This window comes from Corvus hawaiiensis, chromosome 5, assembly GCF_020740725.1.
Source record: "Corvus hawaiiensis isolate bCorHaw1 chromosome 5, bCorHaw1.pri.cur, whole genome shotgun sequence".
Taxonomy (NCBI): Eukaryota; Metazoa; Chordata; class Aves; order Passeriformes; family Corvidae; genus Corvus; species Corvus hawaiiensis.
The window spans coordinates 18119454-18142408 of record NC_063217.1 but is presented as its reverse complement, the minus strand read 5'-3'; the positions used below and the strand labels follow the sequence as shown (position 1 = coordinate 18142408).

General features: G+C 35.4%; 1 protein-coding gene across 2 annotated transcripts in view; it reads left to right on the top strand.

Annotated features, from left to right (window-relative positions):
• The window catches only part of ADGRA3 (adhesion G protein-coupled receptor A3), a 55408-nt gene that overhangs the window by 9365 nt on the left and 23088 nt on the right, over positions 1-22955 (top strand). The window contains exons 1-8 of one of the 2 annotated variants that reach the window (XM_048303819.1): positions 4507-4599; positions 5544-5615; positions 12597-12668; positions 13990-14061; positions 14957-15028; positions 16615-16775; positions 17653-17866; positions 18786-18950. In XM_048303819.1, the coding sequence (XP_048159776.1) occupies positions 4586-4599; positions 5544-5615; positions 12597-12668; positions 13990-14061; positions 14957-15028; positions 16615-16775; positions 17653-17866; positions 18786-18950 (842 nt within the window). In that variant the 5' untranslated portion in view covers positions 4507-4585. Of the gene's footprint in view, positions 1-4506; positions 4600-5543; positions 5616-12596; positions 12669-13989; positions 14062-14956; positions 15029-16614; positions 16776-17652; positions 17867-18785; positions 18951-22955 lie in introns of those variants that run through there. The other variant, XM_048303818.1, reaches the window with a different exon arrangement.

Sequence of the window (22955 nt, the reverse complement as noted above, 5' to 3'; positions counted from 1 at the left end):
ATATGATTTATTATCTGTTTCCTGGCTCTCCATTTGAGTCTTTTAAAATGTCTTTTGGAAGCTACTTCAGCATTCAGCTAACAGTTACACAGTCTCCCAGTCTTCATGCAGGCTTCTTGGTGGCCGTTTTCACTATTCGGTAATAGTGTTAATGGATGTGTGTGTGTTTTAATGATATCCTCTGGATTAGGATTCATTTGTGATGTTAGGAGATGCATTCTAAATTCCTGTCTAGTTGACTGCTGTCTTAGCAGTGGTTGTTTTATAGCTGGCAAGCCAAAATTGTTTCACAGAACAAAATTTTTTCCACTTAGTGCTTATTACCTCATTCTAATGGTAAAAAATGATCCAGCTATGTTTTTTTCCCCACTCTGTATGAGAAAGAAAAGTTAGTACATCATCTTTAGTATCTATTGCTAAAATTCTTCATAGTACAAAGGACAGACTGGGTTTGACTGCATATATATTTTGCATGCTGGGCATCTACTGCTGAAGGATCTCGCCAATAAGTTAAGAGTCACAGTTGAGTTTCTTTTCAGTTTTGCCAAAGTCTTCTGCTAGTTTATGGAGCAAAATGGAAAATGGGCTTTCTGATCCAAGCTATATTTGACAAAGAAACATTTCAGCAATGTTCTTGGAATAGGTAAAAAGCCAGGGAGAGTTTGAGGGGGTTGGTACTTTTTTTTTCTGGAGGTACATCGTTTCAGATCACCTCTTTGTCTCTCTACAGCTCTTCTGCTCAGTCAGAGGAAGAGGGACATGCTTTGTTGTAAGGTGACTTGAGACCGTAATTCTTTCTAGAACCTACTTTTCAGCTGCGTCTTCTTCCAAGTTTTTTGTGTTAATTCCCGTGGCCATGTTTTTTTAACACAGGCACTAACATTGCCTGTGTTCCACATTTTATTTTCTGGTATGTAGGTGTTTCTCAAGCAAAGTGCATTTCTTCCAAGCAGGTGTTGTTGATCATTTAAAAGAAAAGAAAATAAAAATCTCTTATGTAGCTCGTAAGAAATATGGAGTAACAATAACATTGGGCTATGGAAACCCCTTCATGAAATCTTCAGTGACATCATTTATGTTTCAAAGTCATTTGTTAAAGAGTTGAACAAGATGGGGATGAGTGGAGCTCTCATCTCAATGGTAGCTCTCTACTGTTTTCTCTTTAGACTTCTTAATGACGGAAAAGTTAGCATATTTTCAGAATTGTCTCTTTAGAAAAATTATGGTCTTAAACTAGTAACTTGGAGATATTATTGATCACAAATAATATCCTCTAAGTGGTACATAATAGTCCATCATTTCATTGTGCATTAATGCACAGAAACTGTGAAAGTGACTATAAAACATCTACTTCGAGGTGAATGCTTTATCGTGTTTTGTCTTCTTGTGCCACATCTCTTAATAGTTCAAATAATGTACAGACTATATATTAATAGCAAGTTTTAACTGCATTTTTTTAAGATTAGACAACATTTTTGTGTGATTAAGTGTTTTAGATTATATGGAGTGTTGTAAAATCTATCATTTATTGTACTAAACCTTTATGGTTGAGCAACTAACAGCCTCTGCAGAGAAAATACTAAATCAGTCTGACTGTAATTTGTAAATCGCGCTCAAGAGAGAAATTTACCTTGTACCCAGATATTCAAAGGCATCTACTTTAGGCCTGTTATTTTATAGGCGATGTCAGAAAACTAATTTTTTTTTTTCTTACAGAACTGTTATTTTATTTAGTTTATATTTAGTTCAGTCAGTTATAGCTACTTTTGAAGTGGTTCAGTCTCCATTTTGAATAACTTCTTTTTCTGGAAGAAATACAGGTAAACCAGTAAATATGAAGATGAAGTAAATTGTAACTAAGATACACATTAATTTCTGTGCTACCAAAGATTGTAATTTGCTTGCTTGCTTGCTTGTGTTGACTTAGATCAACATTCCCTTGTGAACCTCATGTGGTTTTTTTCCTTAATTTCTCCAGAAGTCTGGAATTGGTCTGAAATTTTTTTCTTGCTGCTGCTGTTATGTCTTATGTTCAGTTTGCATTAACTATTAATGATTTTTATAAGCTCCTTCATTTAATTCTTTATATATTATTACTATTCTTCTTCATGCATACGTTCCTGAAACCAGGAAGGATGTTGAAATAAAGGTATTCTTTATTTGGTTTACTGGATGTATCTGGTACCTACCATTTTTACAAATAATACTTACTGTTTAGGTTGTAAACTTTTTCTCTTTGAGTAGAAATGGAAGTAGTTTCAAAGACTTTAGGATGTATAATTTTAATGCTTCAGGTTAAATTTTACTAGTTTTGTGGGCATTCCAATTTTTAGATGGTAATTATTATTATTACCACTAAACTCGCACTCTCGCAAATGTGTATACTGGTTTTCTGTTAAATGTCGTGCCATTCTTGATGGAAAGATTCCTTGAAATACATGTACATTTTTTAAGACTACCCAGGCTTCCTTGGTTTCTGTGTCTGTTTTTAAAAAACAGCACTGTTTTATTTGTTCATCTAGGTTATCACAGCTGCAGGCAAGGGACAATTTTCCTTATTTTCTTCCTGTGAGGTAGCTTAATGTGTTGGACTACAGAGCTATATTCTCACAAGAGCAAATGCTATTAGCTGACACTCTAGTAGATGTTACAGGCATTATAGCAATAAAATAGCAATTTCTCAGTATACTTTAAAGTATGTTTTTCCCCTTATTCCTTTCCACCATTCTTATGATCAGTCTTCACCTGGTATTATCTGACTGTCTAGTATATTATATTGATCACACTTGTGTAGTTGACATAAAAATTAATCTCCTGGGAGATGCCCTGGGCAAATGTGTAGTTTAACGTTTGCTGCTTGTAGAGCAGGGGGCACCAGGGATGACTTGAGATGAGCTGCAGAAATACATAATATGATTGGAAGGTGAGAAGAAGGAATCAGGACTTGTTACCTTTGTTGAATGATTTAAGGTTAACTTCAAGAATTTTCAAACCTTCCTACCATCAGGCTGGAAATGGAAGGATTTTCAGTTTGTTCAGGTGTCTTGACTCACTCTATATGAGATGAAAGAGATTGAGTCAAAGCCAGAACTTTTACACAAAAAATACCTACTCTGTATTTGTCTAAAATTCAGAGACTTGAGGCAGTCTTTGAGAAACCTGGAGAAGAAAACTACTTAATGTAATACAGAGTTGTGTCAAAATGGTGCTGTTTTCATAGATTGCTATTTCTGTATTTTAGTTTTATCTTATTGATGGTGTGTTTTGAAGTATTAATCCTTGTCATTATATAGTAAATTTTGTGCACTGGAGGAAAGAGGGGGATGTGTGTGTATTTGGTTTATGGCTGTTGTAAAGGACATCTGAAAGATGTAGTGGACTGAGAAGAAATCTCATAGTGGCACTCTTAAGTGCAGAAGTAGTTACCCAGCCTGAAGATGTAATTGGTGTAAGTGAAGAAGTGCAGGGACATGTTGGATATGAAGGATGCATTTGATGAAGGACCTGTCTGAAATTGAAGTGACTGTAGCAGAAGTTGTGGAACAATGTGACAGAGGGAATAAATTTCCAGGACAAGATGGTGTGACTGAAGAGCTTTTAGAAGAACTCAGGAATAAAATGTCTGAAGTCTTGCTTAGAATGAACTTGATTTTTGAGGACTGGATGGTAACAAATGCACATTTTTATAAGTGCACCACCATCTGCATAGTTCCAAGTCTGATGTTTGTGTTGAACAAATCGGTAGAGTTTATAATAAATGTATTGGATACCTGGATAAAGGTACCATGGAAAATTTACATCTTCTGTAATGAGAAGCTCTTCCCTGCAGTCCTTTGGAGTTCTTCAGAATCAGCAAAATATTTGCAAGGTTGATCCAGCTGTTATAATGAGACATGCCTTTCTAAAAGGTGTGTCTGTCCCTTGCCAAAGGCATTTAATGAAAAGAGTGTATCAGTCTTAAATCGAGGATCATCAGATCAGCAGCTGACTTGCTAAAGGATAAGAAGAGGGTGTGGAAGTAAATGGTTATCCTTCTCGGTGGAGTCATAGAGACCTGTAATGCACAACTTATTTTTTAATGACCTGTAAAACAGTGTGAGTAAGGGGTTGATATAGTTGGGTGAGTTGGTTGGTGTAATAAGGATGAGGATAAAGTGAAGAATTTTGGAAGAAGTTTGTGAAAGTAATTGGGCAATAAAATGGCAGCAACAGCACATTGTAAAAAAATGAAGAATGTATTGAGGACGAAAACACTCCTGTCTTATATAAGATGATGGGCATTGAGCTGACCAGAATCTTAGATTCTTAGCACAAGTGATGAAGGCAGATCATATCTTAGAAATTGCTACGGAAATGGTAGAAACAGAACATCATTATTCTAGTCTGTAGATTTGTGACTTGTCTGCGTGTCAAGTACTATTTCAGTTCTGGTGGTCTTACCTCACTTTTTTTTTTTAGTGTAATAAAGCTGGAAAGAACTCAAAAATTATTAAGGTGGCACAAATGGCTTTTGTGTAAAGAATAATTAAGTAAAACATGGATTTTACATCTGCAAAGAGACATCTAGTTTTGTATATGATTGCACATGGTAAAAAGAGGGTAAGTGGATTGATTACTAAGTGTTTCACTGTTTAGAAGTGGGGAACATTAAATAAAGCTGGCAGGAGGTGTTTTCAAAACGAGTGAGATGAGGCATTTTTTTTGGAATGGAGTGTTGTACTGCGAAGCCTTTTGTAAGGAGTGTTGCAGATGCCAAAATTTGACATGATTCGAAAGGAAAATCGGCTTTTTTTTTTGTCCAACAGAGCTATGTAGTTGTGTAGAAAGCGGGTCCTTCTAAGTAAGGAAATACCCAGCTGTGCAAAGAATTTCCTACCTTGAGGATAATTAGCATCTGCTGTGATCTGTGCTTGACAAGATGGGCCTGATCCACTTATTTCAATGGAAGAGGGAATTTGTGGTTGTGTTGTCCTTTAAGAAAAGAAAGGATAGATGAGTGTTTGCTGAGCTTATTTGCAAATGTTTCAAAAAGACTGCATTGAGGAGTAGGATGAATGTGTGAAGGATGGCTGGGAAAGGTGGTACAGTCTGGGAGAAGTGTGTGTGTGTGTGTGTGTGTGACTGAAAATGAGAGCAGAGGAAATGGGAAGCAGGCAATATGCTGCTTGGTTTGGAAAACCAAAATAGGTACAGAAGACAAGAATTTTGAATGTACTGATTGGTTCTTTAATACTTCATTTCTACTACACCAATTCTGGGGTCTTACTAGGATAATCCTGGATAGGTATGCTTCCTCTCAGATGTTATATATGTAAGCTTGCATGGTACTTAAAACAGATGACATAGAAAATCTTCTTTTTCTCCTTCATAGTATTTAAGCAGTGCTGTTGTATACACCTCAAGACAATGAGCTCAGCATTGTAGTTTGATCAACATCAACACAGGCTGTTAAACAAAATAAGTTACAGAAGAAGTGTAAGTTGCAGTGAAAGATTTTGTTGCCAAACCTATAATACATTGTTCTTGACTGGTTTTGTTTACAGGATTTTGAGTAACAATAAAATAACAGAGTTGAAGAATGGTTCCTTCTCTGGATTACACCTTCTTGAAAGATTGTAAGTACTTCTTAAAAAGCTATTTTCAGTTTAAAAATTAAGTGATATACTGTTTATGTTTCATTAATAATTCTGAGAACAGAATGTCTTAAATAAGAGATGTGTTCTTTATTTTGATGGGTTTTTTTGTGATTGAAGAGTTAACATAGTGAAGTGTTCTCTTAATATGAATGAATGAATTGCTCATTAATGTGAATGGCATGTAACAGCAAAAAAGGGATAATCTCACCTGCAGGTGAGAGGGCAGTTTCAGTGGGAAGTTTACTAGAATGCTATAATGGATGGATTTGCTTTGTTGGTTGTTTCATTATGCAAACACTTACATTGTAAAGAAAATTACTTCTTTAATTTCTTAGGAAGTGTCAAACTCTTTGTTGAACTGTTGCAATGTATATTTGCAGGGGAAGCAAGTGCATTAGAGCCTCTAAGAGAGAGTGGATTTATTATAGATTTATTGTTGACATTTATTTAAAAGGTTTTGCTGCTTACTTCGCAACTTCAGTATACGCCAAATGTACAGAGGGTGGGAGTGAGTCTGATGGGAGCAACTTTTTGGATATTTTTTGCTTCCTGTTTTCACTTCCCCTTGCAGATGATACATTGCCTATGGGATAAGAAGCAGCATTGTAGCTTCTGTTACAGTCAGCTTTTTTCCAGCTGGTAGGAGGTCAGGATTGGCAGGTTGATCTACCTGGTAGCAAGCATAAACTTTAGAGATAAGGATTTTTCTAGGCCATTTGACTGGGAAAGTAGCCAGTTTCATAATCATCTCACAGCATCTAGGAAGAGTTCCAAATGACTTTTGGCTTCAGGGGATTAAAAGTATTTTATTCTTCCTCTAAAACTCAGAGGCTCCAATCCCAGTCACCTGACCTAAATAAATTCAAACACTTCTACCATTCCCTCTCCCACATACCAGAAGAAAGTGTCTTTTCACTGGCAGATGAGCTTTATTGTAGAAGGAAGCTGCTGTGCCAAAGAAGCAAGGTTATCAGCAGTGATGCCATTTGCTTAGGTAATAAAGGCATCTGCTGACAGCTGTTATTTTTTGAAACTCATTACAATTTTCAGACAGGAAATACTTGAAACTCTAGTTAGTTTGAGATAATGATTTAAGTTTTCTCCATGAATCCAAATCCTAATTTTCTTTAAAGTCAAAAGAATGCAGCTTTCTTCCATTTAACTCCTGTCCTTTGTAAGGGTTTTTTAGGTTATTTTAATATCTCCTTTCATGAAAAGGAAAAGAAAGCAGAAAGGCTGGCATCATGTTTGGAACATTTAATGTGAGCTGGGGTAGCAGTATTTTAGAGGGTATGGTAGTCTCATCAGAGTGAGAACACTCCTTATTGTGCGCTGTTGTAGGAGTTAATGCATCAACAAACATTTAATAATGGCCAGGTGTCTTCATTATAAGTGGAGGGATAGCTAGTGTGCTACAGTAATTATTAATGATAATATTTTCTTCTTTTTTCCTTTCATACATGCGAGACTTGTTTAAAAGCCATAGATATTTAACCATAGTAAAAGTAAATTTTTCTTCTTTAAATGCTTTTCTGACCTTGGACAGAAACTGCTATTGTAATGAAAATAATTTTTCAAACTTAAATAGATAATCAATAGTAAAAGGAAAAACAGTCGAAAGTCACAGTAACTATTTTAAACATTCACATTATGTTAAGTAGTTTCAAATTATTTTCCTTAATGTTCATTGTGATAACTTGCATGCTTTGAATATTGCACTTTTTTGACATTTTTTGCTTATTTTATTTTTTCTTACTATTCATGCTTCCCCTTGTTTCCTTATGAGTGTAGATAAGTTCCTTTCCCCACATTTAATTTAAGAGATTAAATGGAGATAACAGAAATAAATTGTCATTATTTAAACAGTTAATTCAGACAGTATCATTGTCATTTTACTGCTTACTAGGAGAGAGATTCTATATGCATTTCATGCTTGTTTGTTCATTCCTTGTAATGTTATATCTGATAGCAAAAATATTTGCCATTTCTTCTTAGTGGTTTTCAGGTAGAGTTTATGTATGTATTGATATATTTAAATAAAGCCTTTAGAACAATAAATCAGATGAATATGTCAGGAATGTGTATCTGCATAATAATTGATTGAATTTTAATCAACACTGACAACTTTATAATTCATCTGTTAACATACTAAACTTTTTTATCCTGTTCAGTTATTTAAAAATTTAATGAAAATGTAGATATTTTTAGATGGTTTCTATCATTTTGATAATTTTTCCTGTAAACTTGGGGACATGGTATCTGCAGCTGGCAACTTGTTGCACTTTAGATTATCATTTTACTCAAACATGTTGTCACTTGACCTCATCCCCATCTGATAATTCTTCTCTGTTACTGTTGAAAAGGGATATAGTTTTGGGGCATACAAGCAACAAATAAAACAGTGAGGGAGTTCATTAAAAATGGTGGCCCCAAGTAGCCATAATAAATAATAGTTTTAATAAGTAATTAATTATTTACAGATATGTTAATTTATGATAATTTGAATTTGTTAATGCAGTGTTTTCTAAAGAAGGTGATAAATTTACGAAAATAAAAGTTTTATTTTACTGGAGGGTAAAATGTTTGTTAATTATAGTAGAAAATGACTATGCTATGTCTACATCTACTCTTACAGGAAAAAGTATGCAAGTAAGAGTAATCAGGTCAAAGATTTTAACTGTCTTAAGTGGTAATAAAAGTGTCTGTACAAAAAGATGCTAAGTATTTTAATCTCCATTATGTTTTGATATTAATTTAAAATTCAACAAAGGCAAGTGCAGAGGATCCTGCACCAGGGGAAGAGTAACCCCACATACCAGCACAGGCTGGGGGCTGACCTGCTGGAGAGCAGCTCTGTAGAGAAGGACCTGGGGCTCCTGGTGGGCACCAAGTGTCCATGAGCCAGCAGTGCCCTTGTGGCCAAGAGAGCCAGTGGTGCCCTTGTGGCCAAGAGGGCCAATGGTACCCTGCATTAAACATTGCCAGCACTCAGCCCTGCTGAGGTGCACCTGGAGTGCTGTGTCCAGTTCTGGGCTCCTCAGTACAAGAGAGACATGGAGCTCCTGGAACAGGTCCAGAGGAGGGTGACAAAGGTGATAGAAGGGACTGGAGCGTCTCCGTTACCAGGACAGGCTGAGGGAGCTGGGCCAGTTCAGCCTTTAGAAGAGACGACTTGGAGGGGACCTCATCGATGTCTTTCAGTATCTGAAGGGAGGGTGTCAGGAGGATGGAGCCAGGCTCTGCTCAGTGGTGCCAAACAACAGGACAAGAGGCAACAGGCAGAAACTGATGCACAGGAAGTTCCACCTGAACATGAGGAAGAATTTCTTTATTGTGCAGGTGACCACACATGGAACAGGTTGCCAAGGAGTCTTCCAAACTGGAGATATTAAAGAACCATCTGGATGCAGTCCTGTGCAGTGTGCTCTGGGATGACTCTGCATTTGGCGAGGAGGTTGGACCAAGTGACCCACTGTAGTCCCTTCCAACCTGACCCATTGGGTGATACTGGGAAATGTAAAAATTCTGTCATAAGCATTTGTTGGATTTGACTGCATAAGATCTACACCCCAGAGAGCCGTGGAAGGGATAGGCTGACTTTGTAATATGTGTAATGTATAACCTGTTTCTGTAATTTCTTACCTTGTGGTCTTCCTTCATTTCCCTTTTGAAAAAACATTTCATGTAGGAAGAGTCCATGGTAGCTAATATGTTTCCCATCTGACGTTCATTTTCAAGTAATGTTAAGGAAAAAAAGATAATTTATCCAATGGTAGTTAAGAAGACTTAATAATGTATACCTGTCAGTATGTATATATAGGCATAGTTTGTTTGTGCCTGCGGGATGCTTTATTAAATAATTAAGACAGTCTTCATTGTGCTGAGACAGAAAGCAGTAAATTTTAAAGTATGTATATGTGCGCTTTTAAATCATAGATGACTGGCTACTGAAACGGTTCATTACAAAGTGTAATAAAATTAAAGGTTTGGGGTTTTTTTTACATGGCAAACCATATTTAAATACAAGTAATCTTTCATCAAGATACTTTTCACATCTTAACAAAAACATTAGGCACAAAAAATATTTTTGTTGATAAGTTGCTATTTGTCCACTTAATAATGGCTTTGATAAAGGGCTGTTCTGATTTGGCACAACAGTATCCTCTGTCATGAGAATGGTTAAACAGAGTTGCGTGATGCTGAAATCTGCATCCTGTGAGGTTTTCAGGCCTTCATTGGATGTGACAGTGGGGCAGTTGATCTGATTTAGTTGTACTTTGAGCCAGAATTTGGATTACATGACTGACATCAACGCATCCCTTGAAACCTAAGTTTTTTAACTCTCCTAACATCTGTTAGTTGCCTTTGCTGATGAATATGCGGTACCCTTATTTACAGTGTTACTTAGATTTTGGAGTAAATTAAGAATCTTTTTTTAGATTCTCAGTGTAAGATTGCTCTACTGCCTGGCTGTAGAGCACTGTTCTGTTTTGGTGTAGGGGTGGGTATTTTTGTTTGGGGTTTTTTTTGGAGTGGTTTTCATTTGGGGTTTTTTTGTTTGTTTGGGTTTTTTGGTTGGTTGATTTTTGTTTGTTTTCCTTGTTTTGTTTTTTAGATGTATTCTTGATAGATGGAAGATGCAGTTACTATAATATAAAAGATGTTACCCTAACTCAAATCCTCTCTGGCGTTTCTATTGGACAGGTTTTCTTCCATTTGGACAAATAAGTATCCATAGATATATCTTGTTGGTTGAGCTTTGCCAAAGAAAAATTAAAATCAACATCTGAAATCATTAATTTCCTGTTGCTAAAACTAAAATATGGTTTATACAAATGTATTCATAGGTGTTAAAAACAACAAAAATTTTAAAGCCAAACACAACTTTCTAATGAGGTTGTCTCCCCCACCTCCCTTTTATGTGAGAAATACAAATCTGTTGGTTTAACCACTACTGTAATTGCTTCATTTAAAGACTGTCCTAGATGCTGGAATCCTGGTAGTTGTACCAGCCTGTGTTGTATGAACATCTTTTACTGTTTCTGAAGAGTTGCTAGACATGTCGGCACTGTTAATTTTGAGATCTTATGGTATCTCTTCTATTATGGTATCTTTTGGTATCTTTTCTATTTTCCTCTGCAATACTTTTTGGTAAATTGATATACAGCTAGTGCCTACCCAAGGACTGCCACTGGGAAGGGTAAAAAACCCCAGCCAAACAGAGACTCCCCAGCTGTTATAGTTGCAGGCTGAGAAGAGTCTTAACGCTTTGGACATTCATTGATATGAATCCATTGCAGTGGATTTTTGAAAGAGTCATATCAGGGAGTACGCTTTGAATTTTTGGAGTTAAATTAAAGATCCCTGAGTCTAGACTAGTGGGTTTCCAAGGCTTGTTGTCAAGGTTTTTCTCCCTCAGTGGCTTCAACAGTGAGATTTTAAGTGGGAGTTACATGATTTTAAATCAAAATTTGAAATATGAACAGAAGGTATCATTTTTCTTCCCTACATCAAAGACTGATGGTAAGTGAGCGATGAATACCTTTTATTAGTGTCAGGTTTGTCATAGTCTGGTACACCATGGTGTTTATATGCCTGCTGAAAGAACCAGTTCTTCAGGCTCCTGATACTACTGCGTTGGAAGTACTTGGCAGTTCCTGCCACCATAGCAAGGGAAGGAAATAAAGTTGAGATAAGAGAAGTGTGTATATGAAAACCAATTTACTGCAAGGTGAATTTAAAGTACTTCCAAGTATTTAAAATGTTTAGGTATAGCATTCATGTGTGATACGTGTGCCGTGACGCTGTCTGTTGTACCATGATTTGTTAATCTGTCTTCAGGAAATGCTGTTGTGAAATCTTGGGATGAATTACGATTTACTCATGTATATCTATGTGATGGTAGAGGTAATTCTCTTGGGCAGTTCTCTTTCAGGCAGAATTATTAATGTTTTGGTAGACGTATGAGATATTTTTTCTACTCTTGCAAATTCAAACACTGTTTTTAAATGAAAGTATTATTTTTCTTATCAAATGTAGAAGTTTGGATATTATGGAGTGAGAAACTTTACGTGTAGTAATAAGTGCCTGTGAAGTTTCAGATAGTAGTAAAGTAAAAATCTAGGGTGACTAGGGAGGTGGAAGTAATTTTAGCATTCGTGCAGTGATAAAGTTTGTTCAAGACTGTACAGGTGTTGTCAGCTGCTTTCTGTGACCTTTGAATTAAGCTGTATCTGCAGAATATCTCAAGTTAGGAGTTAAAATTCCTAAATCACTTGTACTATTAATAAAGCAGTTTAGTGGTTTACATTTCTCCTTGCAGTCTCTGGAAACTTAAGATTTAGAAATTTGCTCTGAAGTTTTTTCACCAGCTGTATTTGGGATTTTCAGCTAGGGCTTTGCTTTTGTGCCAGCAACATAAGTGGAAATTTTCAGTGTTGTGTCTTCGGTGTATTTTTAAGATCACGATTTGCTTTTTTTGGTAGATGTTGGGCACTACTGAAGTATTGAAAATTGGATAGGCTAAAGAAGTCAACATCGTGCTAGACAGTATCATACTGTGTAATAAGCAAATGTCTCTCCCTGCATAGCTATAACCTGTTCACACTGTGGCAAATTATCTTTGACTCTATACCATTTCATGTGATACGAACTGATAAAGTGTTTAAGGGAATACACATGCTGCTTCTATTCTTCCTTGTTGTTGAAATACAGATTTTTCCAATTTTGAAAGATGCTATGTTAGAGAAAATAAAAATGTGTTGTTGGGGTTTTCCTTTGGTGTTTTGTTTTGGGGTTTTTGGGGGGTTTGTTTTTGGGTTGTTTTGGGGGGTTGGGTTTGGGGTGGGGTTTTTTTTGAGTTTCTCAAGCAAATTGAGACGAATTAGGTATATCTTTATGACTATATCTGTTTTAAAGTGTTATTTATGGTAAATGTTATGTCTTAATTTTTCTCCACAGGGATCTTAAAAACAATCTTATTAGTACCATAGATCCAGGAGCTTTTCTGGGGCTTTCATCTTTGAAAAGACTGTAAGTAGTATATTTGGCTAGTCAGTTTAAACAGAACAAACAAAAATCTCCTCAGAGAGAGTAAGTCTGAGCTTTTGGAAGTTTAGACAGCAAAGTTATTATATATTAACAGTTGAATATATATGCTGTCTAAATACATACACACATTCATAAAACAAAGTTTGCTTTCAGTCTTACGACTGAAGAACATCTCCTGCTTGTGGCTTGGCAGTCTCACTTGTTCTGACAGTCTCTTGTATTACTCCTTTCTTTTTGTATTTGAGTGGCTTGAAGCATCACTGGGTGGATATTTGTTCAGAGCTTTGATTCCATCAAATCTTGTTTTGTTGAACGTTAAACTCATGATTTTTATTTTCCAAAGGTTACAATGGAACATGGAGTCCCTTGCTATTAATACTACACTGAAGTTGCAGCACTGTTAGGGCTGCTTTAGTGAAGGTTTTGCCAACATTCCCATTAACATATTTTTGGGGGATTCATGCCTTGGCTGTAAAAGTTCTGTACCACATGAAACTTGAAAAACAAAAATTCAGCATTATTGCTTTTCTTTTCTTTTTTCTTCTTTCTTTTTTTAAAACACTTCAGATTTTTGGAATATTTTTACAACTTTTAATTCTTAGTGAATTTCCACTACCTCCCTCCACCCTGTTTCTTTCTTAAATTTTTAGAGTATATATGTTCATTTGTAACTGATCAGATGATCTGGCTCACTTAAAAGAAAGAGTATTGGTAAATGCACTTCAGAAAACCTTAAAAATGAAACTGAAGCACCAATTCTGGATCGTTAATACTTGCAAGCTTAATTTTTATTACTTTAAGAATATTTGGCAATTTGATCCAAGACCTATATTGAAAAATATATAACTTTTAACTATTTATCTAAGTATAATTATAGAAGTTGTCTTTTTTTATGTATCATAAAGGCACTAGTATAGATCTCTGACATGTTAAAAAAACAAGTGATACGTATCTCTGTGTGTGTATATATATACACACACACATATATACATACTACACAAATATGAAAATTTACTTGGTAGGGGTGTAAGCCAAGCCTGTTTAAAGAAATTTATTGGTAAATCTAGACTTTTTGAATTGTATATGGACAAACTATAATTACTTAAGAGATGGATTAAGGAGTCTGTGGGCATGTGTATACACCCATATAGCAATACCTTGTGGGTTTTCTTGAAAAAGACCAAATATACATGTGGTGTAATCTGTTGCTCATGAATTTTTGTTTAAATACTTCTTTTAGCAGGCTATATTTCATTTGGAAATAAACCATTTTGTTCCAATTTTTCCTTTTTTCTATTTATAGAGACTTAACTAATAACCGAATAGGCTGCCTGAATGCAGATATATTTAGAGGACTTGTAAACCTTATTAGATTGTAAGTATAATTTGTTCTATATAAATACACTTATGTTTCAGCCTTGTGTCAGTTAACATTCTGTGTTTCAGGGGGAGTAGTTTATTTAAGTGTGCTACTGAAAGACAGCCAGTGCCTATGGTTGTGGTTTGTTACTCAGTAGCAAGCGTAAAAACAAGTGTTGGGGCCAACCCAAACCGCGCTGTTCAGTGGTCTGTTGACTTCGCAACAGTTTTCCAGTTCTTAGAATGTGTAGCAGGGAGGGAGACTAGCAGACTGTACAAAATATTTTCTTCAAAAAAATATTTCAGCATTATAGACTCTTTCAATATCTATGCCTTCTCTACTGTGGCATTGGTGTCAGTATATTTTGCTGGCTGTCTTGCATGTTTTGAAGTCATTCATTTACTTTAAGAGGATAACACGTATGATTATGGAATATTTCTTTGCCCTGGTTGTTAGTTTCTTACACACAGTGCTTTCACTGATATATAGAAAGTGATATGGATAATATTTTTAAAAAGCATTCTGTTAGATGGAACATGCTTCCTAGAGCATGTTAATAGGAACACATCAGTTCACTGTGAACAGCAAAATTAATTTTACAATTCTTGAAATTTATGCTCAACGTGTGCTAGTTTTTGCTTTAAATGGAAGTAAAGTCTTTGCATTTAATTTTTTTTTTCCCAGTCTTAAAATTCTTCACCTAAACCAGGAGTGTTAGAGAACAGTTTATTTGGAGATCTTGCTAGGCTATTGAGACCTGATTATTATTCTTACAGTCTTCTGAACTATGACAGTGTCATAATAGTAACTTAAAACTTTTAAACATAGTGTTATCTTGAAGAGAGGAGTTTTTTCTATTTCAAATGTCAGTTGTCTGAGCATGAGTTCAAATCATACTTTTATTTTTCAGGAATCTTTCTGGAAATCTGTTTTCTACACTTACGCAGGGAACATTTGATCATCTTGGTTCACTAAAGTCTCTGTAAGTACTTGCTGCATCTGGTCTTAATTTGCATGATCATTTGTGTTCTTAAAAAAAACCATTTTATATACACTTGCTTGTACTACAGTTTTGTATTTTTACTTTTAATCCCCATAACAATATCTGAATAAGCACGTGGCAAGTGCATGTATATGGGTATTTGGGTGTTTATAAAAGCCCCTTCAAAAGTTGCTCACTATTTGTTACATTATTCTGAAGAAACAAAGCTCTTCTCCCATTTGGGCTTCCAAAAGCTTTATTCTATATGTGTCATTTATTAATTTATAGTAAATAAATAGCATTTGACACCTTTATAGCAGAGGGAACAAATACTTTTAAGCAAGATGTTAGTCCTTTGTGAACAGTATAGTTTTGTTACACATAACAATGGGAACATCTCAACCTCATGTCATTTTGCTCTCTCTTGGTTTCATGAATTGTAATCTTGTGCAAGAAAGAAGGTATATTTAAAAAATAAGTGCTGATGATCAGCTTATGCTTTTCCCTGGTAGTCATGGCAGCTGGCTTACTGTACTGGGGCTTTATCAAAAGCTTTGGTTTCTGAATTTGACACCAAGTTAATTTCTTGTTTATAAAGAAGAATGTTTCTTTCCCTCCTCCGTCTCTTTAATTGTTCATAAGTTGTTGTTCCTGATATTTTAATTGTCTGCATAAAGGTTGCTGTCCAAGAACACCACAGATGTGACAAGAGAACCTGGATATAACGGTTGCCATTAAAATAATATCTGTCTGGAGGAATTCATGTGAACAAACACCAAATGGGGTTTCACAGGAATGTTGATTTAGTGTTTGAAGTGTTCTGCCTGTGATGTTGTGTTATCCTCTAGACATCTACAAAAAGAAAATGTTTTCAGTAGAGGTAAAAACCAGTGTAGACATAGCCATATGTTTTGGTACATTTTTATCTGTTTCTAAACAGATAAAATATTAATTTCTGAACCGATAAAATTAATTAATCCCTTAATTTAGCCGTCTTCAGCAAACATCTATGGGGCATTTGGTATGCCTTTTTAGTAGAAAGTACAGAAGTACTGAAAGTACAGAGAAGACTGTGAGTCAATTAAAAACCTTGTGATTTTCATATGAAGCAGAATAAAATTGTATGAATACTGCTTTTGAAAAGAGAAATAGTTGAGCTATTTTTAGTTCTGTTGATTTTACTGCTAAAGCATTTGATTGCTACAGTGAAGCAATGAAGTGTCTTCTTAGGTTATGATGGTGCATATTCAAGCAATCTTTCTTATTGCTCACCTGAAGTAGCGTGAACACTCTCCATGACAGAAATTACTAGAATTTTTTCATGTGCCAGTATTAGATACTCCTTATATTTATGGAGAGGATTCCTTTTCTCAGGGAGTATGTCCTTTTGTTCTCAGAGTACAGCTTGTGGAGGATTAGAATAACTTCCAGTAGGTAGAGGTAGGCAACTCCACAGTAGTGTAGACTTCGACTGCTTATGTCTTTGTGTCTGTGACAGTGAGAGGCATTGCACAGCTGTTGATGTCAAGCTTTCAGACCTTGCAGTTTTGCAGTTTGTCACTGTAAATACCTGTGTTTTGTTGCAGAGAATTTCAGACTGATTATCTTCTTTGTGATTGCAACATACTGTGGATGCATCAGTGGTTAAAGGAAAGAAATATAACTGTACGTGAGACTAAATGTGCCTATCCCAAGTCACTTCAGTCACAGACAGTGACTGGTGTTAAACAGGAGCTTCTCACCTGTGGTAAGCACTCCTGACAACTGATATGTGTTTTCTAATGCATTCCATGTTCTGTTAATGTTAGTGAACAGACTTTTTTTGCTTTGTTTCATTTCCCTAAAATTCAGCACTTAGATGACAGTGGTAATAGTACCTCCTTTTCAAAGGCCGATCTTTAGTTGTGATTCAGTATTGCTAGCTTTTGGAAATAATAAATAAATTGATGATGGTGGATGTTATTTTGTAGTAACAAAGGAGATAAACTCCTTTTTCTTGCTTATCTGTATTTTTCAGAGATCTTTACCTAAATTTCACAAGAGGAATTAGAAACTGATAATTTCTTTCCTAGGTCTAGCTGTCTGACTTCAAATACGTGAATTATTTTAACCCCAGATTTCTGAAGTTAAAAGATCTTCATTTTTTGAGTTACTTTCCTGCATGGCAATTCTATTCTTGATTAGCCTTCTTTTTGTGACAAAACCATGACCAACTTGCTTACCTTCTTTTTTTTTTTGTATTGGAATTATTCCAACCGTGAAAATAAAAACTCACATGTTACTGTGATTTTGAAGTCTTAGTGAATAATTGGGAAGAACTAAAATGCATAAATAAGTTTTTCCTTCTAATTTGTATTTTCCACTCTTTTAGATGTGGGCTGGTAAAAGAATTTTGAAATATATTACATCAAAGGAATACACATTTTGAAAAAGAACATAATGATAATTTGTATTTTTCAGTATCCGATACATTAAATGTAGTTTTTGTATACATCTTGCCAGATACAACTTTATATCAAAATATAAGTAATTGATACTCACTTAGTGTATTTCTCTCCTCTTTTGAAAATTAGGTATATAACAGATTCTTGCTATTAATTGTGGGTTTATGTCTTGAATTCTAGAACCACCACTTGAATTACCGTCTTTCTATATGACTCCATCTCATCGTCAGGTGGTCTTTGAAGGAGACAGTCTACCCTTCCAATGTATGGCTTCATATATTGATCAAGACATGCAAGTCTTGTGGTATCAGGATGGGAAGATAGTGGAAACTGATGAGTCCCAGGGTATTTTTGTTGAAAAAAACATGATTCATAACTGCTCACTGATTGCAAGGTGAATCCGTAGTGAGAAAATGTATTTTCTACTTCTTACATTCTGCTCTGGTTTAGTGACTATTTCCATAACTAGTCCTCATGTCCTCACTGAGTGAACATGTACACAGAAACATCCCTAGCAGGGAAGTAGTCTTCACACATCTCCTATTAATGATGAAGTTTGAGGAAGGAGGTCTAGAGATTTGGCTAGTCAAAGCTATATGCTTAAAATAGTAGATTAGCTAGAGGAACTTGCAGTTGGGTTTTAATTTTCTGCAAGTTTTACCCAATGCATTCATTTAAAATATGTTTGTAGTAGGATACATTTGTTCTCATGGAATATTAAAATGATGAAAATGTTGAAAACAAGGCATTTAACTGAATTACTCATGGATTCTTTACTCTCCATTTTGAGCACACCACAGTTGTTAATATTGTTCTCCAGCAGAGATCTGTAAGTGTAATTTATTCTGCCTGCAGCAAATTGTTGACTTATTCAGCATCTACAGTGGTTAGATGTCCTGTAATTGTATTAGTAAATTAGAGCTTCAATGTTTATAACAAATTATGCATTTGGGAATTTATTTTAGTCTAACCTCTCTAAACAGCTAAGAATTTTGTGTTGACTAGCAATGACAACACTTGGGAAATTTGGACTTCTCATCTCTTCTTTCTGAAGTCTAGGGACTTTTTCCTGTGGTTGTTCTGTTTGTTTCCTACCCTGGCAAAATTGAGAGCCTGAAGAACAGTAAATATTTCTCTGTTAATTACAGTACATGGAGATGTAAATAGCTCTGGTTTTGTAAGATCACTCATGGCTGTATGTAATTTGATGTTTCTTCCATTGTCTTTCTGTACTTAATTCATCTTTTGGTGAAAGCTTATATAAATTTTATTGCAAAAATGTTGGGTTTTATTTGTTTAATTTATCTTTCCAGTGCGCTGACAATCTCGAACATTCAGGCTGGCTCCACAGGAAACTGGGGTTGTCATGTACAAACCAGACGTGGGAATAACACAAGGACAGTAGACATTGTGGTGTTAGAAAGTTCTGCACAATACTGCCCTCCAGAGAGGGTTGTGAACAATAAGGGGGATTTCAGGTTAGTAACCTCAGGTTTTTTTCAGATTAAAGAAAAGTCCATTTAATTTAGCTTCTAACTAAGATTCTATGATTTCGAGGTGCCCATGTGGATGCTTGCTTGTAAATGGTGTGTAATAGATTTTTAACTGTTCTAAATTACTATCTGTTGACAGAAGTGCATGAAATTATCCTATGAAATGTTAAACTTTGAGCCTGGTAACACATCCTTGAAAGATACTGGAACTAAGCTATGATATTTGAAATATATAAATGAAATTATTGGAATAGTTAAACTTCTGTAGATTACCTGTAAGATCAAGTTAGACCACATACTGACAGGGGGCTTTCTGCCAGGTTATCATTCTCCTTTTTCAAAGCCTTCTGCTCCTATATGACAAAATCACTATATAAGAAATACGCAATATAGTTTGGATCTTTTTTCCCCCCTGTGAGTATTAGAGTAAACAATATGAATGGTGCTGCTTCCTTTTAATGATTGTTGAGACTGTAGTGGTAGCTGTGATATTCCGTTGTGTTGGGTGTTGCAGAGTATTTTATCTTTTGTTCTTACCTCTTCACCTGTTTTCCCTTTTCTGATCTTTCTGCTGCTGGTCACTAACAACACGTTACTCCTGGAGGTGCCAGCTGTAACAGATAGCTTCTGTATAGATTCTCTATATGTAAGGTAATTCACTTTATGACTACTCTGTGTTTTACCTCCCTGCAGTAGTTCCTACTGAGAATTAGTGTCTGCAATAGCATTGTGTTCACTATGGTGCATAGGGTTTCTTATTGTTGTACAAACTGCTTTTATCCACTCATTTCACTTTCCTTATGCTGCTTGGCTGTGTTGATCTTCTGCTTGGTCTTTTGTTTACAGTTAGAAACTTTTCCTTTCCCTGTGTGCATTAGAGTTTTTAAAGTCATCTTCTTTGTATACAAATCTAAGACCATATATCTTTTATATTAAGAAAGGAAAAGTAAAGTTAAACCACGTTGCAGGGACACAGTTTTTAGGGGGAGGCAAAAACAAGCTTTCAGTTGCAGAAGACCTCCAGCTGTAGCAAAAATTCACTTTAAGTCCTGGCTGGGAGCATTAGTTCCAACCTGATCTCCTTTATGGTCATCACTTGGACAGTTTGAGAAGGGTGAGTATGAGGAACTATTATTAAAGGGAACTAGTGTTAAGACCACTTGCTGCACAGAGGCAATTTAGAATTATTGAAGAGCTTAACTTTCACATTGTAAAGAATTATTTATTTAAGTAACTTTGTGCATGTCCTCTTTTTACACTGTGGTGGTTTCAACTGCAGAGATAAGCAGTACATTAGAAAAGGAGAACTTCCTGCTTTAGATAAAAGGCAAAGAAAGTCAAACAGATGCAGGTTGTATTCATCAAAGAACACATCTATTTAAATCACTTATGCATTTTTTTATGATACAAGTGTGAATTGTTCTTCTTTGATTTGCCATTAGAGGTGAAAACAGATGGTAAAGGCTTATTTCAAAGCGCTTTCCATTAAATTAACCTGTGCTGTTCAGAGACTGTTCAGTGTAATAGGATTTACCCCCTCTGGAATTCAGTAGAAAGAAATAAGATTTCAGGAAATGTTCAACTTATCAAAAAGTTCACTGTGTCTGGGTTTACTATAGCAGACTTCCACTTGTAGCTTGGGTAGAGTAATAATAAAGAGTAATTTTTCACCTTAGAGAGCATATGGAAATAAAGCTTTGACTAGTGAGAAAATGGTTCTGAGCAGATGGCTGTAAATGATCCTAGGTGAATTTGATTTTATCGTTTTTTTAGTTGGAACTGGTTAGTCATTTTAGCTTGGAAGGTGTTTCAAGAATGGCATCTAGATTTTTATCCCTGCAGAGATGGGATAGCAAAGAGTAACGAAGGAGGTGTTTGTCTTCAGTGTCTTTGGCTCAGTATTAGTTCAGCATAGTTTGTAAAGGGCAAAAACTTCATCATGGAATCTATTTCCTTTAATTTAAATATTCTAAGTCTTACTCAGGTAATATCCCTGAGTATTTTATAACTAATTATTAAAATGAAAATACAGTTTGCATGTTAAAATATTTCTGCCTCAATAAGTCCTTTAACTGTTGTGTTTAACATAATTTTATGCTGGTAGGTTATAGAATTCTTTCTTAAATATAAGAATGATCTTTTTGAAAACTGTTACTCATTGGGTGTAATATATTTTAAAACTGTAATTATCATGCTGAATTTAGAGAATTACTAAGATGTAATGCAATAAGACTGGAGTATCTATAAGCTAATGAAATTATGATATAAGAACTCATTGTAACTGAAAGTTACTGTTCTTTTAAAGAAATGAGTGCTTTCAAAACAGAATTAATATGTATGAAAGAAAGGATTCTTTTATAATCTCACGGTCTGTCTTTTTCTTTTCCCCTGAAATGAAATTAAAGTGCTTAAACGTAAATGAACCATCTTGTCCTACCCAGCTGTCTACGCTCATGTATATGTGATAAATTTTGAGCACCTAATTATATAAAGTAATGAAATAAGTGTTAATACAGGCCAAATTTGCACTTCTGCTAGCAGTTGGGTAAACTGTGAAAGATACTCAAGCTTAGACTCAGAAGAAATTAAGAGTACAGTCAAACTTACATAGCCTTTGTTTGTATGGTAAGAATTTCATGTCATTAGTCACCTTTTGAGCCCTGCTGGAAGGATGTCCTCTTGGCTTCATGGAAACTGGAGAATGCCTCTTTAGCTCATGTCGTATAGGTATTGGGAGGAAACAGTTCTTGACTAAGAATGGTACAAGTTAACATTCATTTAGCAAAACTAGGGAATAAGAGGAATGTAGTTAAAGCTAAAATCAGTTCCCCTATCTCATTCACCACTGGGCTGCAAAGAAACTTGTACCTACACAAGGGGTTTTGTGTGTGGGAGAGGAAGGAGGATAAAGGGACACTGTTGCTCGAAAGTGTTTCTCTTCATGGCGCTGTGCATTTGTATTGTTTTTGTGATGTGCGATTATGGCACAAAGCTGTTGAGTTTTAAATTGCCCACTTTTGATGTCTGGTTTAGTAGAAAGCTATCTAAATCACTATACAAATAATACATTACTTTTAACAGTAAAATGTTTCTGTACGTATCTAAATTTGTTCTAATGGTAGCATAGACTATAAGACTACCTGTCATTGCTTGTATTCTTTTGAGAAGATTATGGCAAAAGATGATAAAATGCTGTGTAGGGAGATGAATGTAAAGCAGGGACAATAAAAGGACAATAATGAAAGAGGGGGGTAATAAAAATAGGAAAAGTGGAGATAAGAGGAGGGAGAAAAGTCAAATAACCTTGTGATAATCTAATAACTTTTGCAGTAGTGTTAAACACTGAAGCTCTCCATTTTTTTCTGTTTGATGGCTACAGAAGTTCTGGAAGATATACATATATATAGCTTAGAAATAATACTTGTTTGGAAGCATAGTAATTAAAGCTCTCCTGAAAAACTTGTGTTACATTTGAGTCCTAGTCTGAGAAACCAGAGAGAAACTCTGTTTTCTCTTTTTGCAGTTCGTTAGCACTAGATGCAAATAGTGAGAAAAGAAACAGCATGTGCCATATTTCAGTGAAAATATTTGTCTTGGAGGTTGTGTCATACAACCTCTGTCGGGACCACAGAGCTTAAATTATTCCAAGGTCATGTGGTACTCAGTCTGTAAGGTGATACATTCAGTAAAAACTGAGCTGACCACACTTCTACTGAAAATGCTTTGGAAAAATACAACTTTTAGAAGACTGTAAAGACAGAGACAAATACCCCTTTCGAAGTAGCATCTTTGATGTGGAAACTTAATATAAAAATTTCGGCACTGATAAATGGTTTTGGAAATGATGTTTTGGTACTCCAGTGCCAGTGTTTCTGGAAACCTGACTGCATTCTAGAAGTGGAGGTTTGGGTGTATTATGCAAGGTATTTGTGGGCCTGCATGTCTTCTAACAGCTGTGCCAGCTGATTTATTAGTTGTCCTCATCTGCCT